This window comes from Eumetopias jubatus, unplaced genomic scaffold (assembly GCF_037043125.1).
Source record: "Eumetopias jubatus isolate StellerSeaLion01/CBP00866 unplaced genomic scaffold, mEumJub1_p1.0 scaffold_14, whole genome shotgun sequence".
NCBI classification, from domain to species: Eukaryota; Metazoa; Chordata; class Mammalia; order Carnivora; family Otariidae; genus Eumetopias; species Eumetopias jubatus.
Window position 1 is genome coordinate 107,868,067 of NW_028274820.1, and position 17,899 is coordinate 107,885,965.

At 52.1% G+C, this 17,899-nt stretch overlaps 1 protein-coding gene across 2 annotated transcripts in view; it reads right to left on the reverse strand.

Annotated features, from left to right (window-relative positions):
- Positions 1-17,899, reverse strand: part of PTPRN2 (protein tyrosine phosphatase receptor type N2) — an 812,882-nt gene that overhangs the window by 266,825 nt on the left and 528,158 nt on the right. For both annotated transcript variants that reach the window (XM_088018277.1, XM_028092397.2), the window contains one exon: positions 1,819-1,883. In XM_088018277.1, the coding sequence (XP_087874403.1) occupies positions 1,819-1,883 (65 nt within the window). The remainder of the gene's footprint in view (positions 1-1,818; positions 1,884-17,899) is intronic.

Here is a 17,899-nt window from a genome sequence, read left to right on the forward strand (position 1 = left end):
GCCAGTGACCCTGCGAGGTGGAGACTGCAAGCACCTCCTTGGACAACAGAGGACACGGAGTCCTGTGGGGAGAATGGAGCCTGGGGGAGGAGGGCCTCACCTCACAGCTCGGGGGCAGAGGCTTTGGACAGGCGAGCAGACCAGCGGGAGGGAGGCAGGGGCTGCGGGGAGGAGCGAGGACACATGAAGTCGCAGCTCCCAGACCCTCCGAGTCCTCAACAGGCCACAGCTCAGGTTTCACGGAGGACAGTGTTTGCTGTCACGCTTCTGGGAAGGTCGCGCTCCACGGCAGCCAGCCCGTGGCCTCAGCCCTGGCGGGTCCTCTTTTTCCCGAAAGAGGCCATGTTTCCCTCGGAAGAGGAGCCCTGGGGCTTCGGGGGCCGGCCCCACAGCACACACCCCCGGGGCAGCGCAGCCGGCCTCCCACGTGGCCCACGGACCCTCGTGGGCAGAGGACTCGCGGAGCCAGAGCTTTCTTGGCCAGCAGCATTGGGGACGCTCTCCCAGGCCACCTGCCATGGGAACCACGTGGCACCAGAAGGGGTTCCCACCTGACGAGGATGGGACAGGACAGGAAAGCGGGGGCAGCACATCCAGAACCTTCCCTCACAACTCCGACCCGCAGCCCTGTCGGGGCCTTTCTGTCACCGGCCACCGCGCCTTCCCCGGGCTTCGGCCGCTCTCCGGCCTCCCCGCCCCCACTGCGCTCACTACCTGCCAAGACCACCACCCACTGCAGTGGGGCAGAGTGGGATGTCCCGGCCTGATGCACCCTCCATGCTCTGGCCCCAGCCAGTGGGCAGGGAGAGCACCAAACCAGCAGAGTCTCGGTCCTGTCAGGTCTTTGCTGACAAGCTTCCGCCGGGCCCCCTGCACTCCGCCCGCCACATCCCTGCAACAGAGTGCACGGCACAGGCCGCATTCCCCGCAAGACTATTCCTACCCACCTACCGCTCAGGAAGCACTGGAGCCAGGCTGTGGAGAACAACTAATTAAGCACGTTCCTACTTCAAGGGCCAGGACTCTGGCTGCCGAATAGGAGATTCCCCAAGAAAGCAGCTCGTCTCTGAGTGGCTCTGCGCAAGATGTCTCTTGGGGAGCAGGGAGTACTCATAAATAAGCTGCCCCGTAAGAGCTAATTATCTGTAATCCCGAGTGCCGTGAAATCTAAACTCTCAAGCGCAATGGCACGATTGGTCTCGGTCTGCGCTGCCTTACGCGGGCCCACATACCACTCCTGCGAGGAACAACGTCCGCTCTTCTGCCTACAATTCATTAAATTGCCCCAAGACGGGGAACGCAAGCATCGGCCCGGCTTCCTGGAGGTGACTGACATCAGCTTTAATCGCTGATGGAGCATTTGGTCAAGTGCCTGTCTCTGAAACCAACAAGGCCACGTGAGGGCACCACCGCTGTTGGACGAAGTCATGCCACAGAGCCTTCATGCGTGCATGGCGCCCTAACCCAAACGAGTCTGCCGACTCCCCTGAGGAGAGAAGAACCTCCCTCACTGGCTCGTGCCTACGCATGTAGCAATTACAAAACCTCTGAAAAGGAAGCATGTGTTCTCTGAATAGCAATGTTTTCCTGACGCAGGACTGTTTTTTCTCAGGGAGAAAAACTGACCTATGATGGGTTCAAAGGCAACTCAAACCAGCGTCACATTAGCCGGGCACCGCGAACGGGTGTGTTCAAGCCACACGAGGAACCAGCCAACTGGCCTCCCCTAAGTCAGCATGCCGTCACCTGGCCTGTCTGCGGGCCTGCCCCCTGGCTGCCAACCACGCGCATCTCGGAGGGCAACCCTCCGCTACTCACCGACCCGCTTCCAGCGTGAAGAATTTTCAGTCCAGACGCCTTTTCCAGTTTGTCCTTGTTGTCAACTGTGAGGAAAAGTTAAGAAGTACAGGGTCAGCGTGCAGAGCTAATTGTTCTCAAGTCACCCTGAGCATTCCCCTCTACCGGGAAACATTCCGTTAAGTCACTGCGCGGATGGCCTGATTCAGCCGCCAAGCTGGAAGCCAGTCTGGCTGGTGCACCCGAGCGTGAGGCCCTGCTCCCCACTGGAGGCGACGCATGGGGACGGCCTTCCTGCGGGCCTTCAGCTTCATCCACAAACGTTATCCCAGGGAACCCACAGAACTGTTGTGAAAAGTGCACGAGACATAGTACGTGGACATTCTTTGCAGATGGTAGAGTCTTACTTTCGAATGATATGCTGGTTATTCAGTGTGTTATCATTGGGAAATGGGTTTCATTAACTAGCGTCCCGAGCGCACAAGAAAGACTCACTGGACGGCAAGCCCGAGTGTGTGCATGCACCTCTGTGGTGCTCAGAGCTGTTCTCTGTGCTACCCGTCCCCTAGAGGAGACATTCCACGACAGTTTAGCTCCAGTATACAAGCCTCGTCCTCATGTCCTCCGGACTTAGAATGAGGAAGACTTGCAGAGGATGAATTACCCTCCAAATCACACCAAGAGAAATGAGCTCTGGAAACAATTAGCAGATGTAAATGAAAGCTCAGTAATCCTAATGGCAGCACCGCAAACCCACCTGCCCCCACTCTGTCGAAAAGAAGTGGTGTCACAGAGCAATTGACCTTGGCTCACAAATCTGTAGAAATAGTCTTCCGGATAAAGCCCATGTCACTTTGGAAATGAAAACCAGGAAAAACAGAGTTTTATCGCAGACCCTAAGAATGGAGAGTGCCTTCGAACCTTGAGAGACTATGGACTCTGAGAAACAAACTGAGGGTTCTAGAGGGGAGGAGGGTGGGGGGATGGGTTAGCCTGGTGATGGGTATTGAGGAGGGCACGTTCTGCGTGGAGCACTGGGTGTTCTGCACAAACAATGAATCATGGAACACTACATCAAAACTAATGATGTGATGTATGGCGATTAACATAACAATAAAAAATTAAAAAAAAGAATGCAGAGTGCCTTGCCATTGTGGTTAATGCCGAACGAGACCAAGAAAACATCGATTACTCCACCTCTTACTGTGTCCCCCCCATTAATTTGGGTGATGGCATTCTATCTTGTGCAGGGATGCGAATGAGATCCCCTTACAGCCCGCCTGCCTCATCTGGGGGCCTTTCGTTGTCTTCTAGAAAGTTTTCCCCTTTGAACAAATGCACATTATTTTTACATGCAGGTAATCATCCCCACACTCTGAAAGGATGAGGCAAACACACCCCTGTCTGGTTCAGAGCCTCACGCTCGGGTGCGGGAGCAGGGGGAGGGCGTGGTGAAGCGGCGGCCCAAATGGAAACCCTGAATGGAGGAGGGCAGTCTTCAAGAGAGACAGTACAAAGCAATCGATTTTAATGTTCTTCTGTGAACAAAGGAAACGTTTTGCTGAATGGCAAGCTACTTTTGGGGGGAATAATAGTGAACTCTTAAATAGGCTGAAGAACAGAAAGCACATGAAAATGGAATTTAAAAAGTACTCCATTTGTTGCCACAGAGCAGGGACAGGTATTCCAGCCGGCCCAACCACAGCAACGTAGGGAATGCAATCCCAGAGTCAGCAAACCTGCTCCAAGGGGGCAGGCGGAGAGCTCCAGGCTGGGTGGCCGGGGGCTCCACCTGCCCCCCAGTGAGGAGGCTGCCGGGACCCTCCTTAAGGAAACCGTCCTGGTTGTGTTCCAAGGAAACGTCCTGTCGAGGCGGCGGGCATGTCTCCACCCGCACCAACAGGAGGCCGAATGCTGGTGCTTCTCTGCCCAAATGCCTGCTCGTTCACGGGTTTGCCGGGGAAGTTCGGACCCTCCCGCAGAGCAGACAAGCCCTCCCCTCATGTCTCCGCGGACGCACGCAGGCTTGCCGACCAGTCCCTCAGGCCTAGGCACTCCTCTGAGCCCCAGGCCCTCGGGCAGGCCCTTTCCCCGCACCAGAAATGCACTGCTGACCTCAGCTCGCTGGACGCAGCATCACCTGCCAAGCACCAAGCCCCCAGGTGTCAGAGACCTTCCCGGGGACTCCCGCTCACAACCATGCACATCTTCGAGCCGCGCTGTGTGGGCTCACCACACGCCCAGGAACCGTCGAGCCGTGGTGTGGGTGCCACGTGGTTACCCTGTTTTCCCACCGCCCACAAACAGGGATGCAAATGCTCAAGTGTGCAGAGAACAGTAAAATGTAGTGAATGAGCCAGGTACCGGGTCCTTCTGTTTTCAACGTCACTTAAATGTGTGTAAAATGTCATTTTTCACAACTGGCTCACAAAATCTCTGGAAACATGGCAATGAGCCCCAGTAAGCGGAGAAAACCGGCTCCAGCCCCGCTGTGGAGAACTCTGTGCCCAGGTTAGGGACCGATGAGTCGTGATTCCCTGACTGCCTCACGCATGGACACGGCACCGTGCACGCTGGGCATCAGAACCCACATGCAGAGGCCTACGCCTTCCCACTCCTACCAGACGGTTTTCCACTGCCACCTTCCGACCAGCTCCAGAAAGTTCTGGAAGGGACATCGGCTGCCCGGCAGACTCTCTGCGAAACACTGTGTCACCAACACGGACGGAAGACCATGGGCACCGTGTTGGGAAATGGATCAGGGAAAGCCCGACCCAGGGCTGTGCTCAAATGTGTGTCTGCCACCTGCACAAGCGGATTTGGGCTCTGGGACAGCGCACTGGTGTGCACAAAGTGACCCTGGTGATCAGAAAGTATCACATTACTGTGTCATCGTGGTCTTTGCTTTGTCGTAAAGCAAAGTCATGGCCTCTGAGACTCGGTGAAGCCGTGGGGCAGCGGCACCTGCTTCCCCGGCTCAGGAGATGCCACCACCCCAGGGCCTCTCAAAGCTGCCTGACCTTTTACAACGGAGTTCACTCAGTTCACACCAATCAGCACTGGAGCCAAACAACCTGAGCCATGCAAATGACGCTGCTTCCACAGTAGTAAAGGTTTTCTAGTAGTAAAGGTGCAGGGGCTAGCTCACCGTCCCGAACTAACCCAACCAGAGTGTACGTCCAAGTCCAAATAACCAAATAACCATAATAAAAACAGCAGTAAGACTGTGGCCTGCCAGGTACCGAGGACGCGCGCTGCTCATACCAACCTTGTTAATCCTTAGAACCAGCTGCAAGTTAGATCTGGCGTGGTCTCCATTTCAGAAATGGGGAAACTGAGGAAGCCCAGTGGGTGGCACTGCCCAGAGCTGTGGGCAGGTCTGACTCAGGCGGTGCGGACCCACAGCGCGGGGGGCTGCGCGTCTGGGGGGAGGGCACGGCGGGGTGGGTGTCTGGTGAGGACCCCCTTCCCAGCTTGCACACCGCTGCCTCCCAGGAGTCCACTTGCACGTGATGGAGGGGCTCTCTCTCCCTCTTCTTATGCAGACCCCAACCCTGCTGGATTGGGACCCCACCCTTGTGACCTCGGTTGATCCTTACTCTCCCCATATCTCCAAACACAGTCAGACCGGGGTAGCGTTTCAGCATGTGCGTTTGCGGGCACCCCCCGGCCCCAGCTCAAGACCGGTCACGCCCAGTGACACCTGCAGGCTGACCTGTTCCGACTCCACACCCTGCCAGTGGGCCGGTAGGGAGGCCAAGGAGAGAACCGGGGTCACCCGGAGCCCCAGCAGCACAGGTAGGCCCCTGTGGAGCCATGGCGCTGAGGGGGCTGGGAGCCTCCCGGCACGGGTCCCCTCAAGCCTCGGGAGAGCCCTGCACCACGCTGAGGCTCCCAGGACTGTCAGGCTCCCCTGGGCACCCTGCTGTCCCCATCCCCCTTCTCTGTGCTCCGTCCGCGGCCACACCTGCCCCTGGGGGACTGCCGTCCCATGACGGCCCCCAGCCTGCCGCCTCTGGCTGAGCGGGGCCTCTGCACGCTGGGTGCCCCGGGCTGGCCTCACTGCTTCCATGGGCCACCGGTCTCCACCCTCAGAAAGACACAGAAATCATGCGGAGCTGCTGGCCCCAAACTCGGCACGGACAGGGCAGCCTGCCGCTTCTTGTCCAACAACATTTCCCCAGTTTATGCCTCTAAGTCCTACGCGAACCTGTTCTCAGGAGAGCTTCTCTCCAGGCCAGAGCCTGGAGCCACACATGCGGCTCAGGAGCGCCTACTGACCCCCTTTGTGGGTCACTACCAGCCACGCCGCAGGGCGGTTTCCACCACGTCTTCCACCACGCCTGCAGTCAGACTGGCTGTGGTCCCGTGCACGTTACTTCGCCTCACCTGGCCTCAGTTTCCCCTACGGAAACTGCATCAGAAGCTTCACTTCCCGAGCAGCGAGGAGGATGACGGTGCTGTGCACACCCCAGCTTGGCACACGGCAACAGTTTATTACTTGCTTTACCGAATGCGTAGCAGCCACCGTCTGTTTGCTCACTGCTCCAAAATGCCAATAACCTCTGGTCTCCAATACAATCAATGCTGATTGACGCTGCTTCTGTTTGCTGCAGAGGCCCAACACCAGCGAATGTGCCGGGTGGCCTGGGTTAAGGTCTGGCTTCTGTGTCAGCGTCACTGTCTCCCTGAACCCCCTGGTCTGAGCTTCGCTTGCCCTGTGAGCCACAGGGACGCCCGTCCTCTTCTGCGTGATGCACCTGCTCTCTGCTGCTTTCCCTCGGGGTCTCCTGCTCCGTCCGCCACTCATAGTGAGGACTTGAGATTCCTCAACTTCCCATCTCGGTAAAACCATTGTTTCCTGGCCTTTCCATACCTTTGAATCAGAAAATCAAGAGGTGGATCTGATAATCTATATTTCCTAAAAATTTGCTTCCATCCCTCATCACTAGGTAGTTTTTAGGATTAGCCAGGTTGAAGTGCTATTGAAGAGAGAATTAGTGTCTGTCTGCTAAATCGTCCGCCCATCCATCCATCCATCCATCCATCTAGTGCTCTCCGTGTGCGGCTGGGTGGCGTGCCAGTTGTTGGGCGGGCGGTGAGTGGGCGAGCCCTGGCGAGCTGAGAGGCTATCAGAGGGCCTCCCATGAGGCAGGATGCAGCAACAACGTGCCCAAGGTTCACTGAGAGGGGCCTCCAGACGTGACCACGCTGCTCCAGATGTGGCCCAGCCAGTGTCAGCCCAGTGGGATCACGGTGACTGGGGGGGCTCCCTGGGAAAGTCTGGGAGAGTCCTTGAGTGAGCCTCGCCGGCAGCGCACTCATGATGGACTGGACAGGCAGGTGGCCCATCACCGTCACCTCAGGACATTACGTCTGTCCCTGTGATAATTCACACTGCGACATCTAGCCCATTCCTCCATCCTACAGATTCTTCACCCAGAATGCAGGGTGTCAGTCAGCCGTCCCGAACGCGGGCCTCCGGACTGTCCTCCACGTGCATGGGTGTGCGCGCACGCACGCACGCATGCACAACAGGATGGACCCAGCCACGGTCCGGTGGTGTGGACCCATCTTTCAGATTGATATCAACCCTCACATTCTACACCTGGCTACAGTTGTTCAACAGGAGGTGAATCTACCCCATAATGCTCCTCTGTCCACATTTCCTCATGTTTTCCACAGGAGATCATGGGCAGCCCGGTGTCCTGTGGACGCCATCCTGGTTCCAGGGCCCCCCTTGATGCCACGGTGGGCTCCGCCACAAAGGGGATGAAGAGCGTTGGGCACGTTGCCTCAGAGAGAACCCGAGGCCGTGTGCACCGCCTGTCTGAGAACTCCTTCCAGACCTGCGGTGACACCACATTCTGGGAGCCCCACCCCCCACGCTTCCGAGGAGACTTCGTGGTGGGTTTCCTGCCACGTCTGCAGGCCCCTGTGGGCAGCCGGGGGCCGTGGCGCCTGTGGCCCGTGCTCTTCCATCCCTTCTCAGTCTTGGGGTCACATCTTCTCTGTTTTGTTGTTCTTACTGGTAGAGGCCAAGCCCCGCACGACCCCGTGCTTTTCCTACAGACGGCACATGACGCGTCCTACAGACAGCCATTCTTTGCTTCTTTTTGCTCAAATGCACCTGACGTGAGAGCAGACCCAGTGGTCTTGGCACTCTGCAGCCCCCAGGCCCCCCAGACACCCTTCTCAATGCTATCCTCGGGCACTCACTGTCTCACAGGATCTGCTCCGGGGGTGCCCCCAGCCGCGTGAGTTTCCTCCTTTCAGAATCCCCTCCGCGGGGTGGAATTGCAACATGAAGATCCTCGGCCTTGCCCTGTGCCTCATGCGCTGCCGCCACCAGGCCCTTGGGCCACGGCCCCGGTGCATCTGCCCTGCAGCCACGCGGTTCCCTCCACATCACTGTCTATGCGAAGGGCCACTTTCTGGAATGCCACGGGGACACTGCCATGTTTTTCAGTCTTTGGCTAAGGCATTTTCAGGGGAATAAGGAAAGCTTTGCTTCTGCCAGACGTTCTGTCCAATGTCAGCTCCGAGTTATTTTTACAGCCCAGCGCAGACTCTGAGCTGGTGGGCCCGAGCAGGCTGGCGGGCCGGGAGGCGGAGAACCTGGGAGAAGCTGCTTTAATAATGCCGAGAACGATGCCTAAAGCCTATTTTTATCTTCACGGGAGACAAAAAGGGTTTCCAAACACAAAAAAGAAGTCCCTTAAAATTAAATTCACTAGATGAAGGATATGCAAATTACCTGGAGAAGCAGAACCCTACAATGTTCTCAAAATTCTGGACTAGCCTATTTAATTAGTATTTTAATTTATCAGAATAATTCCTTGCACTGGACAATTTATGCAGTATTCCATGTAATTAAGCAAGTAGCTACAGTGTAGTAATTTTGCCTCTCTTTGGCCTTGTCATTTTAACTGAAAGGGTGTGCAAAAGTCCCTTCTGTGATCTAAATGGGGGCCAGACAACTGAATGGCCGAGCTCCATTAGCAAGAACACAGAGAGGGAGTGGGGAGCAGGGGGCAGGCGAGGCTGGTGGGGAAGCTGACCCCCTTCAGGGAGCCCAGCTGCTGGCAGAGCTGAAACCACTGTTCCTGGGGGCACAGATCTGTACCCGGACACATTTCCACCTCCAAAATGCTCACCCGCTCTGCCGCACATTTATACACATAGGGGCATCCGTGAAAGGGGTGAAGCATGTGGGTCATTCGGGGACCTCAGAGTGGCCCTACTGGGCCCCTTTGCCTGGGAGTCGGCCCCTCGAAAGCTGCACAGCTGGAGCCTGTGCAGGGAGGGGGGAGCAGGCCCGCTGCACCCCGCACAGCAGGTGCCGTGGCCGCCACCCCCCCCGAGGAACTCTGCCGCCTTGCCCACACCCTCCTTTCTTTGGTGGGGGCAGAGAAGTATCATGGGGTGAGGGGGCCTGCTGAGCCCCCCCGACCCCGCCCTAGAAATAACACTGTGCCCAATCTTCTCAGGGCAGAGCATCTTCTTATGCAGGAATTAGAAAAAAATAGGGACTGTCTCTGCCTAATTGCAGTTCATTCTTTTCTCACACACACCTTTTCTAAGAAGCAGCCCGAGTCAGCGGCTGAGGCCCGTGGGCATGATTCCTCTCCCACCGTAGGGGCCGGCTGGAGGGCCCATCTCTGCAAGTTACAGCTCCCACGCTGTGTTCTCCCGGATGGTAACAGGTATTCGGTGAAAAATGGGGTCTCAGTTCACACAGGTTGGGGAAACACAGAGCTAAATAAAGCCAAACACACGTACACATACCTGTTGGCCTTCTCAGAGCCTTTAATCTGCTGTGTGCTTGGTGGCCGCCTGGAGGTGGTGCGGTGTCCCCGACAGGCCGGGGACCACATTAGACCACGGGGAGGGGCCAGCAGGGGAGGCACTGGGAACGGCTTGTCAGCCTGACCTGCCTCTGGATCTGGGGCCTCCCGAGGGGCGAGGGCCCTCCTGCAGGGCCACAGGTACTTCCCTTACCCCTAGGAACCCAAGACTCTCTCTCAGAGGGACGGGGCTGTGGCTTCCCATGACAGAGCCCTGCCCGATCACTGACCGGCCTGGAGCCCCAGGAGGAGGCCGACAGGTGGTAGAAGGAACTCCTGTCAGTTAGGGAAAGTGGGCCATGGCCTCTAGGAGCAGCCACGCATAAGCTGGTCACGGTCACGGTGGGAGGGAAGGAAAGGGGTCTGAGGGTACAGCCCGGGAGTCGTGGGGCGTGGGGGAGGGCAGATGTCACAACGGACCGCGGAGGGAGGTGCAGGCCCAGGCCCTGCAGGGCGCTCCGCGTGGACACCAGGCCCCAGGCCTTCCTGCTGCGAACTTTCTCGGGGGCGTGAGGGGATCCTTCCTTGAGAGTCCTTTCTGCTCACGAGGCCCTGCAAGCAGGTGGTGTCCTGACCCTGGTCCTTGAAAGGATTCTTGGGGCTAACGCATGTCCATGGCTCATTTGGAGTTTTGCGTTGTCCCACTCTGGAGGCTGGGCCTAGCCCACCAAGAGCATGCCCTCACCCTCTCGGATCCACTCTGTAGCAAGCCCCATCCTTGAGAAGGGGGTCTTTCTCCCTCGCAAACAAGATGCCCTGGGGTGGGGGGGGCACAGGGCTGGTTGCACCTGCAGCCCTCTCTCGTTCTTGCTGTGCCACACGCCCCTCCCCAGGGTCCGGGGCCGGCCCCATCTCCACTCAGCCCCACAGATGGGTTCTGCCCTGCAAACCCCCTGTGAGGGTCAGAGGCACAGTAGGACCCCTGGCAGAGGTGCCTGGCTCGCAGCCCCGGCGAGGGCACCCCACCTCTGCGGCCTCTGTCCTCTGCTGCCCGGTGTGGTGTGGGCCTGGGGCGTGGGCATGGCTGAGCCACAGAGACACCGGGTGGAAGAAGACACAAATTAATCACCTCGCCAAACCTCCCAGAGCCGGGAAGTAACAGCCTCTTGCCTTGAGCAGCATCACCTCCCAGCCATGCTGAGCGTCCACAGAACCCTCTGCACATCTCAGTCTGTGGTTCTGGGAGTTCTCAGGGGTTGGCACAGTAGTTCTACAGGTTGGCAAGAGAAGCATGTGCCATACTGATGGATTCCTATTGCTCATCACTGTGTACGTGCATCCGTCTAGACGGGACATGCCTGAGTCATGCTACACGGCTTCTTTCCACCGGCAACCATGTGGGTCCCGAAGCTACACAGAGTTTATTTTTATAACAGTGACTACGACTGGATTACACTTTCAAAATGCAGAATTACAAATTCCTCTTTATTAATACTTTTGATTTAAAGCTTTGTTATCTATTATTATATTTTGTTTCATAACTTTAATTGTCCATTTTGAGTATTGCTAAAGAGTCATTGCTTTTTTTAAAATTTTATTATGTTATGTTAATCACCATACAGCACATCATTAGTTTTTGATGAAGTGACCACGATTCAGTGTTTTCATATAACACCCAGTGCTCCATGCAGTATGTGCCCTCCTTAATACCCATCAGTATTGCTAAAGAAAAAGAACCTTTTTGAAGATATGTACATAATTTTAATGTTCAGTTTCATATGTATTTTGTATTTTTGATGAAAACACCTTCACATTTTACACTCTGTGCAATTACCTTTGGATCATTTCTGTCTAAATGCACAGATTTTATGAAATCTTATTAAACAATATAATTAGTGATTTTCTGAAATAAGGGGAAGAAAAGACATTCATAAATAAATATTCAATAATTAAGAATTACATATCTTTTTCACTCACCAAACGCTGCTAGTGCAACACCCAAACATGCATGATAAGAATTCTATCGAGCTATCTTTTATTATTTGGCTGGTTTTCAGAAATAAGAAATATAGCTCTATGCATATTTAAACAAACTTTTTTCATTATGAATATATGTATTTCAAAGTACGAAGATCAAATTTTTTAACGGCTCGTTAACTTGATGTAGACATTTAAATATTAGAAACCTGGCGTGGGGCCTCTGTTTGTGCTGTGCCTTGGGTCCCTCCAACATCAGTCCCTCGATGGCTAGCACAGCAGACTCGCGGTCCCTGGAGGATGCAGGTCATTTCTTCACTCCTCTCTGCAAAGCCCTACCTCGGGGTCCCAACTCCACAGGGTCCATGTGGTAGGTGCAAGGCTTTCCCAATCCGACCCCAGGCATCTGTGGCTCCTTCTATCCTTGAACACCCCCTGGGGTACAAGCCTGCCTCAGGGCCTTTGCACATGCTGTTTGTTTCCGGGGCTCAGTACCCACAGGACTCACCACTCTCATGTGTGGGGTTTTTGCTGCCCATATAAAACGGCAGCATTGCCTGGAATGCCCACCTAACCCTTCTTTCTGCAACCCCCCCCCAGGATGTAAGCCATGGTAGGATAGCCCCATGTCCCGGTGCCCAGGACAGCGCCGGGCACATCGGAGGACACCAGGGACTATTTGCCAAGGGAATGGTCCCATGATTGATGGCAGGAATAAGCAAATTTAGTCCCTGGGGCGGTGATGCACCATGACCATGACGATACATTGCCGCCATATTGCTGTCACGGGAGCCCGATTTCACCCCTGCCATTCTAGTTTTGGAACCAAAACGATTCGTCCTGGAATCTCCTAACTCTCTTCCGACGGGATCTGCTATTGAGCGCTGGTTCAAGACTAGTCCAGAAGCAAATGTTTTCTCATGCACTGCTAGATCATCAGTCTCCCACCTTCCTCACAGCCACGTGGAACTTAGTTGTTTGTGTCAAAGTGAACCAGTGAGTCGCTGTCCAAACACTCCTGGACAACAGTGGGCAGCAGGACACTTGCTTTGGCCCTTGCGACCGGCCTGGCGGTTAGGGCACAGATCTGTAATGTGCTGTAACAACATGAAACATGGGAAAACGTTTTGATGTCAATCATTTCAAGTCAAGTCATCTGAAAGTAACATGTTGCCACAATATTTGGATATTTAATTTTGCTAACTGTCAGGAAGAATGAAAATAACCTGGAACATAACTGCTGTCCTGACAATTATTTATGACCAGAGAAACCATTTAAAGCTGAATTCTAAGAGGGAAAACAGAGGGGGGGTGGGTGCTCCCTGTCCTGTCCTTGGCTGGAAATGGGCCCTCTCTCTGCTTCTCTGGTCTCCAGAGGCACTGGGTAAAGGGAGCTGGGACTCGCCTGTTCTAGCAAAAGAAGGCAGGCAGCCAGACAGAGGGTGTGTCACTGTGCTCGAGGCCAATGCCTGACCCCACAGACAGGCCTGCATCTCAAACAACTTGTCCTTATGCACACTCACTTCCAAGCTGAAGACATCAGAAGCAATGCAGCAATGCTCGTTTCTACACAACCAAAGCCTCGCTCTGCTGAGAAAGGAAATAGCAGAGTGGTTTTGGCAGATAAAGTAAATGCACATTTGTTTATGTATGTGCCATAGGTATCGTCTTACTAAACAGGTCACAGGATCCTGCAAAAGATCTCCCTAGCCACCTCTTGATAGAAATATTTTTTGTTGATCTGTAATTCAAAAATATGAATATTTAATTAAATATTAGACAGATACCAATGAATATTTGTAAAACACATGTTGGTTATAAGGAATAATGACAGCAAATGCCCATGAATCCTACATCCTGAAAAAGAACTGAAACCGTAGAGTCAAGTGAACCCTTCGTGTCCCCGGTCCCTTTTCCCCATCAGACCCCCTTCCCCTGAATTCTGGGTTCATAATTTCCTTTTCTATAGACTTTTCCACATGTTTCTACTGCTCAGTTTTGCTGGGTTTGAATGTAATAAGGTGGAATAATAACATGTATGTTCTCTCTGACTGGCTTCTGTTGCTAAATTATGTTTCCCAGGCCCCGGGAGGTTTTGTGTGGCCATGTGGTCTGTACGTCTGCCCCGCCACGGGGCTGCACCGTGTGCATCTAGAGCACCATCACCTATTTTCAAACATCCGATCCAATGGACAATGCAGCTGACCCTTCCTCTCTTCCCACCACTTCTCACCTGGGGCCACCATAAGCATTCTCATCCGAGGCTCCGGCACACGGCACACAACACACTCTGGCTTTTCTCAGGTGGAATCACTGGAAACGCAGATGTGCCACAGTGATGGCATCAGTTACCCACTCCCTTGCTCAGCTTGTAAGGGTTTCCATCGCTCCAGACGCCCCCCGGTTTGCCAGACTTAAACACTGCTGCCAGTCGGGGGAGGCAATATCCTGTCTCACGGTGCTTTCAATGTGCTTTTCTTTGATTACTGATCAGTGTCTTCTCGGGTGTTATTCACCATTCACGCTTCCTCATATGCAAAATTCTTGTGTGTGCTTTTTGCCCATTTTTCTACTGGATTATTTGTCTTTTTCTTATTGCTTTGGAGGAGTTCTTTAAACATTCTGCATGCTAATACTTTGTCAGTTGTATGGGTTATTACTAGTTTATCTCAGTTTGTGGTTTGGCTTTATAAATTTCCCAGTAGTTTCTTTAAAAATTTTATTTACTTATTTGAGAGAGAGAGAGAGAGAGAGAGAGAGAGAGCACGAGCTGGGGGAGGGGCAGAGGGAGAGGGAGAAGCAGGCTTCCCGCGGAGCAGGGAGCCCGATGTGGGGCTCGATCGCAGGACCCTGAGATCATGACCTGAGCCGAAGGTGGACGCTTAACCGACTGAGCCACCCAGGCGCCCTATAAATATCCTAGTTTTGGTTTTTTTTGAGATTTTTTATTCATTTGAGACACAGAGATACAGAGAGAGAGAGAGCACGAGCTGGGGGAGGGGCAGAGGGAGAGGGAGAAGCGGGCTCCCCGCTGAGCCAGGAGCCCGATGTGGGGCTCGATCCCAGGACCCTGGGCTCATGGCCTGAGCTGAAGGCAGACGCTTAACGACTGAGCCACCCAGGCGCCCCTAAATATCCTAGTTTTAATACACTCTAGTTTATCATTTTCTTTAAGGTTTGCACTCTGGGTACCTTATTTAAAAATTCTCCTCTATTCCAAGATTGTAAAGGTATCATTCTCTATTTTCTTCTAAAAGATTTAAGTTTTGCCTTCACATGCAAGTCCAGGAACTGATTTTGTGTATGAGGAGAGGTATTCTCCGTAACTGGACACCCAGTCTTCCCAGGATAATTTACTGAAAAGGCCGTCCTTCTCCCTGGTCTGCAAAGCCGACTCCATCGGTTCCTCGGGAAGGGGGGTGTCCTCCCCTCCGGGTCCGCCGTCTGGGTCCCCAGGCGCCCACCGCCCGCTGCCCTTCAGGCTGACGCCCCCATGCAACCTCGCAGGAAGGCAGACTCTCACTCTGCTTTTCTTCCACAGGGGTGCCCAGCTGTTCTCGCTCTTCGTATTACTAGTAAGGACCCTTTGGAATCAGCTTGTCAAGTTGCCAGATGAATATAAAAAATAAAAAAACCCCAAATCTTCTGGGATTTTTGTTAAAATTTTGTTGAGTCTGAAGGTTTGGGAGAGTTGCTCCTCCTCATCCTGAGACGTAAATCTCACCACACACTTCGGGCCTCCTTCACATCTTCTAACAGTTTTATCATTTTCTCCATAAAAGTCTTGTACATTTAAATAAATATTTATTCCTGGCACCTTATTATTTAAAATGGTAAGTGATGATCACTTTTTAAAACTGTATTTTCTAAGTATAGAAATGCAATTAGCTTTTGCCCATGATTTCACACATAGCGGCCTTCCCATCTAATACTATAATTTATCTGGGTTTTCCTTTGTGTGTCTGAATAAATAATGAGATTGCCTGTAAGCAGTTATGGGTTTTTCCTTCCTCTCTGATGAAACCTTCTATTTCGTTCTCCTGCATGACGGCTGGGGCCTCCTACGGCACCCTTACTAAACGCAGTGACCACTCACAGCCTTGCTGTATTTCTGACGCTAAAGGGAATATTTTCAATGTTTCACTATAAAGAAAGACGTTTCTGTAGGTTGTTTTTTTTTTTTTTAAATCGAGTTAACAAACCTGTCTTATTTTTAAGCATTTTTATTATGAATGAATGTTAAATTTTTTGTCCAAATCTATCAAGAAAACTGAGTGATTGTTCTTGAATCTATTAATGTGGTCAATCACATCAACTATCTTTCTAATGTTAGAACTTAAACGGTGAAAAATAAATTGCTCGATTTAATCTTTGTGCATCTGTTTTTGTGGGAAATTGGTCTCTAATTTCTCTTCCCTGCGCTGTGTTTGTGGGGTTTTGGTATTGGGGTGACACCTCGGGGATGGAGCAGTGTGGGCTGATCGGTGCGGCGCTGATTTATCTGGGCGTGGGGAACAACCTCTATACAGCATGTGGGCTGGCACTTTCTTTGTGGGAAGACTTTTAACTACTAATTCCGTTTCTTCCTCCGTTCTAGGACCATTATGGTTTTCTATTGCTTCATTTTGGCCCCATTCTCTAAATTTCTAAACATATCACCATAACACTGCTCATGACGACCCCTCGTTACTCTTCTGCTTACACGCCTCCCTTATTCCCAACATTATTTCTGTCTTTTCTCACTTTTATCCTGATCACTGATGACAGGTAGTTTCCAGTTCTGTTTTTTCAAAGAAGAAAACTTTTGCTTTGCTTTCCTCTTGGTCTGTTGGGTTTGCCATTTCCTTCTGCATGTATGTTCTCCCTTCTACTTTGTTTGGGTTTGTTCTGTTGTTCTTCTTCCAAGTCCTTCAATTTAAAACTTACTTATCTTCAGGCTTTGCTTCCTTTCTAATATAAACAGTCAAGGCAATAAATTTCTCTCAACAGTCCACTCTCGCTGCAAGCCCCAGGTACGAAACACAGTCCAGTATTTTCTGTGACCGTTGAGTTCCATTGTGAGTTCTTCTCTGATCCACTGCTTTTTCAAAACAATTAAAAAATTTTCCAGACTCATGAGTGAGATTCTTCTTTTACGCATTTCTGTCACGTGACGGCATTGCTGTCTGAGAGTGAGGTTTGTGAGATACCCGTTTTCAGAGATGTTCTGTGTGCTTGAAAAGGGCATGGGAGCTTTGCTCGCCGGGCCACCTTCTCCCGGCGCAAGCCCAACACCTGTGTGGCGGAGATCTTCGGTGCCCTTCCGGCTTTTTTGCTTGATTTCCCAGTTACTGTGTGAGGTGTATTAAAACCTCCCACGATCACCTGTGGTGTGTCACCTGTTCTGTGTCTACTACTCACACCATCTGAGGTGAATTTGACTTTCTCCTCATAGTTCTATCAAATTTTGCTCATATAGACTATTTTATCAGGGCACGGGTTTGCGACTGTCAAAAATCCTATTGTTACGTAGCGATCCTCTTTTTCTCTGATAATTTTTTTTTTCTTAAAGTCTGTTTTATCTGCATTCAGGACAGCAGAGCAGTACCCTTCGGTTAATATTTGCTCTTGGTTAGAAATATATACATATATATCTTTCTGTGTCCTTTTAGCTACATCTTTTATAAACTTACTTATTTGTCTGTTTTCCAGTCTGCAAATCTCTGTTTTTAATTGGAACTTTTATTTGCTTATAGTTATTGTGATTTCTGACATACCTGAATTTACTTCTAGCATCTTATTATGTCTTTATGTCTGAAAGAAGTGCTGGGCTTCTAATTCTTAGTGGTTCCCAGAGACTTAAAATTCACATGTACAAACTCCCATTAATTAATAAAGCTCTGTGCTTTCTTCCTAAAATTACAGAGGCCTTGGAACCCTTTCACGCCATCATGCTCACATCCGTGAAAATACCATTTTGTGTTGGCTGTTTTAGTCAGTCTGGGTTTTAGCCTCACAGGACACTACTATTCTATACCATTTATTTTCTTTAGATGTAGTCCCTCATTTCATGTTTTCTTTGGTTGTTATTCCTTCTGCATCTCAGGTCTTCCGTATGGGATTACTGTCTCTTGTCTGTGGGAAATCTTTTAGAATTAAATGAGGATGTGCTGGGGACAAACTCTCACTGTTTTGGAAGTGTCTTTATTCAGTGCTTCTTTCCCTTCCTCTCTTCTTCCTTCTTTTTGGCCATCATTTGCTGGAAGACAGCCTCTCCTGGCACAGCTCTGGGCTGACAACTGTTTTGGCCTCAGCAACGTGAAGACACGGCTCTCCCGTCCCCGGTTCCACCTTGGCCG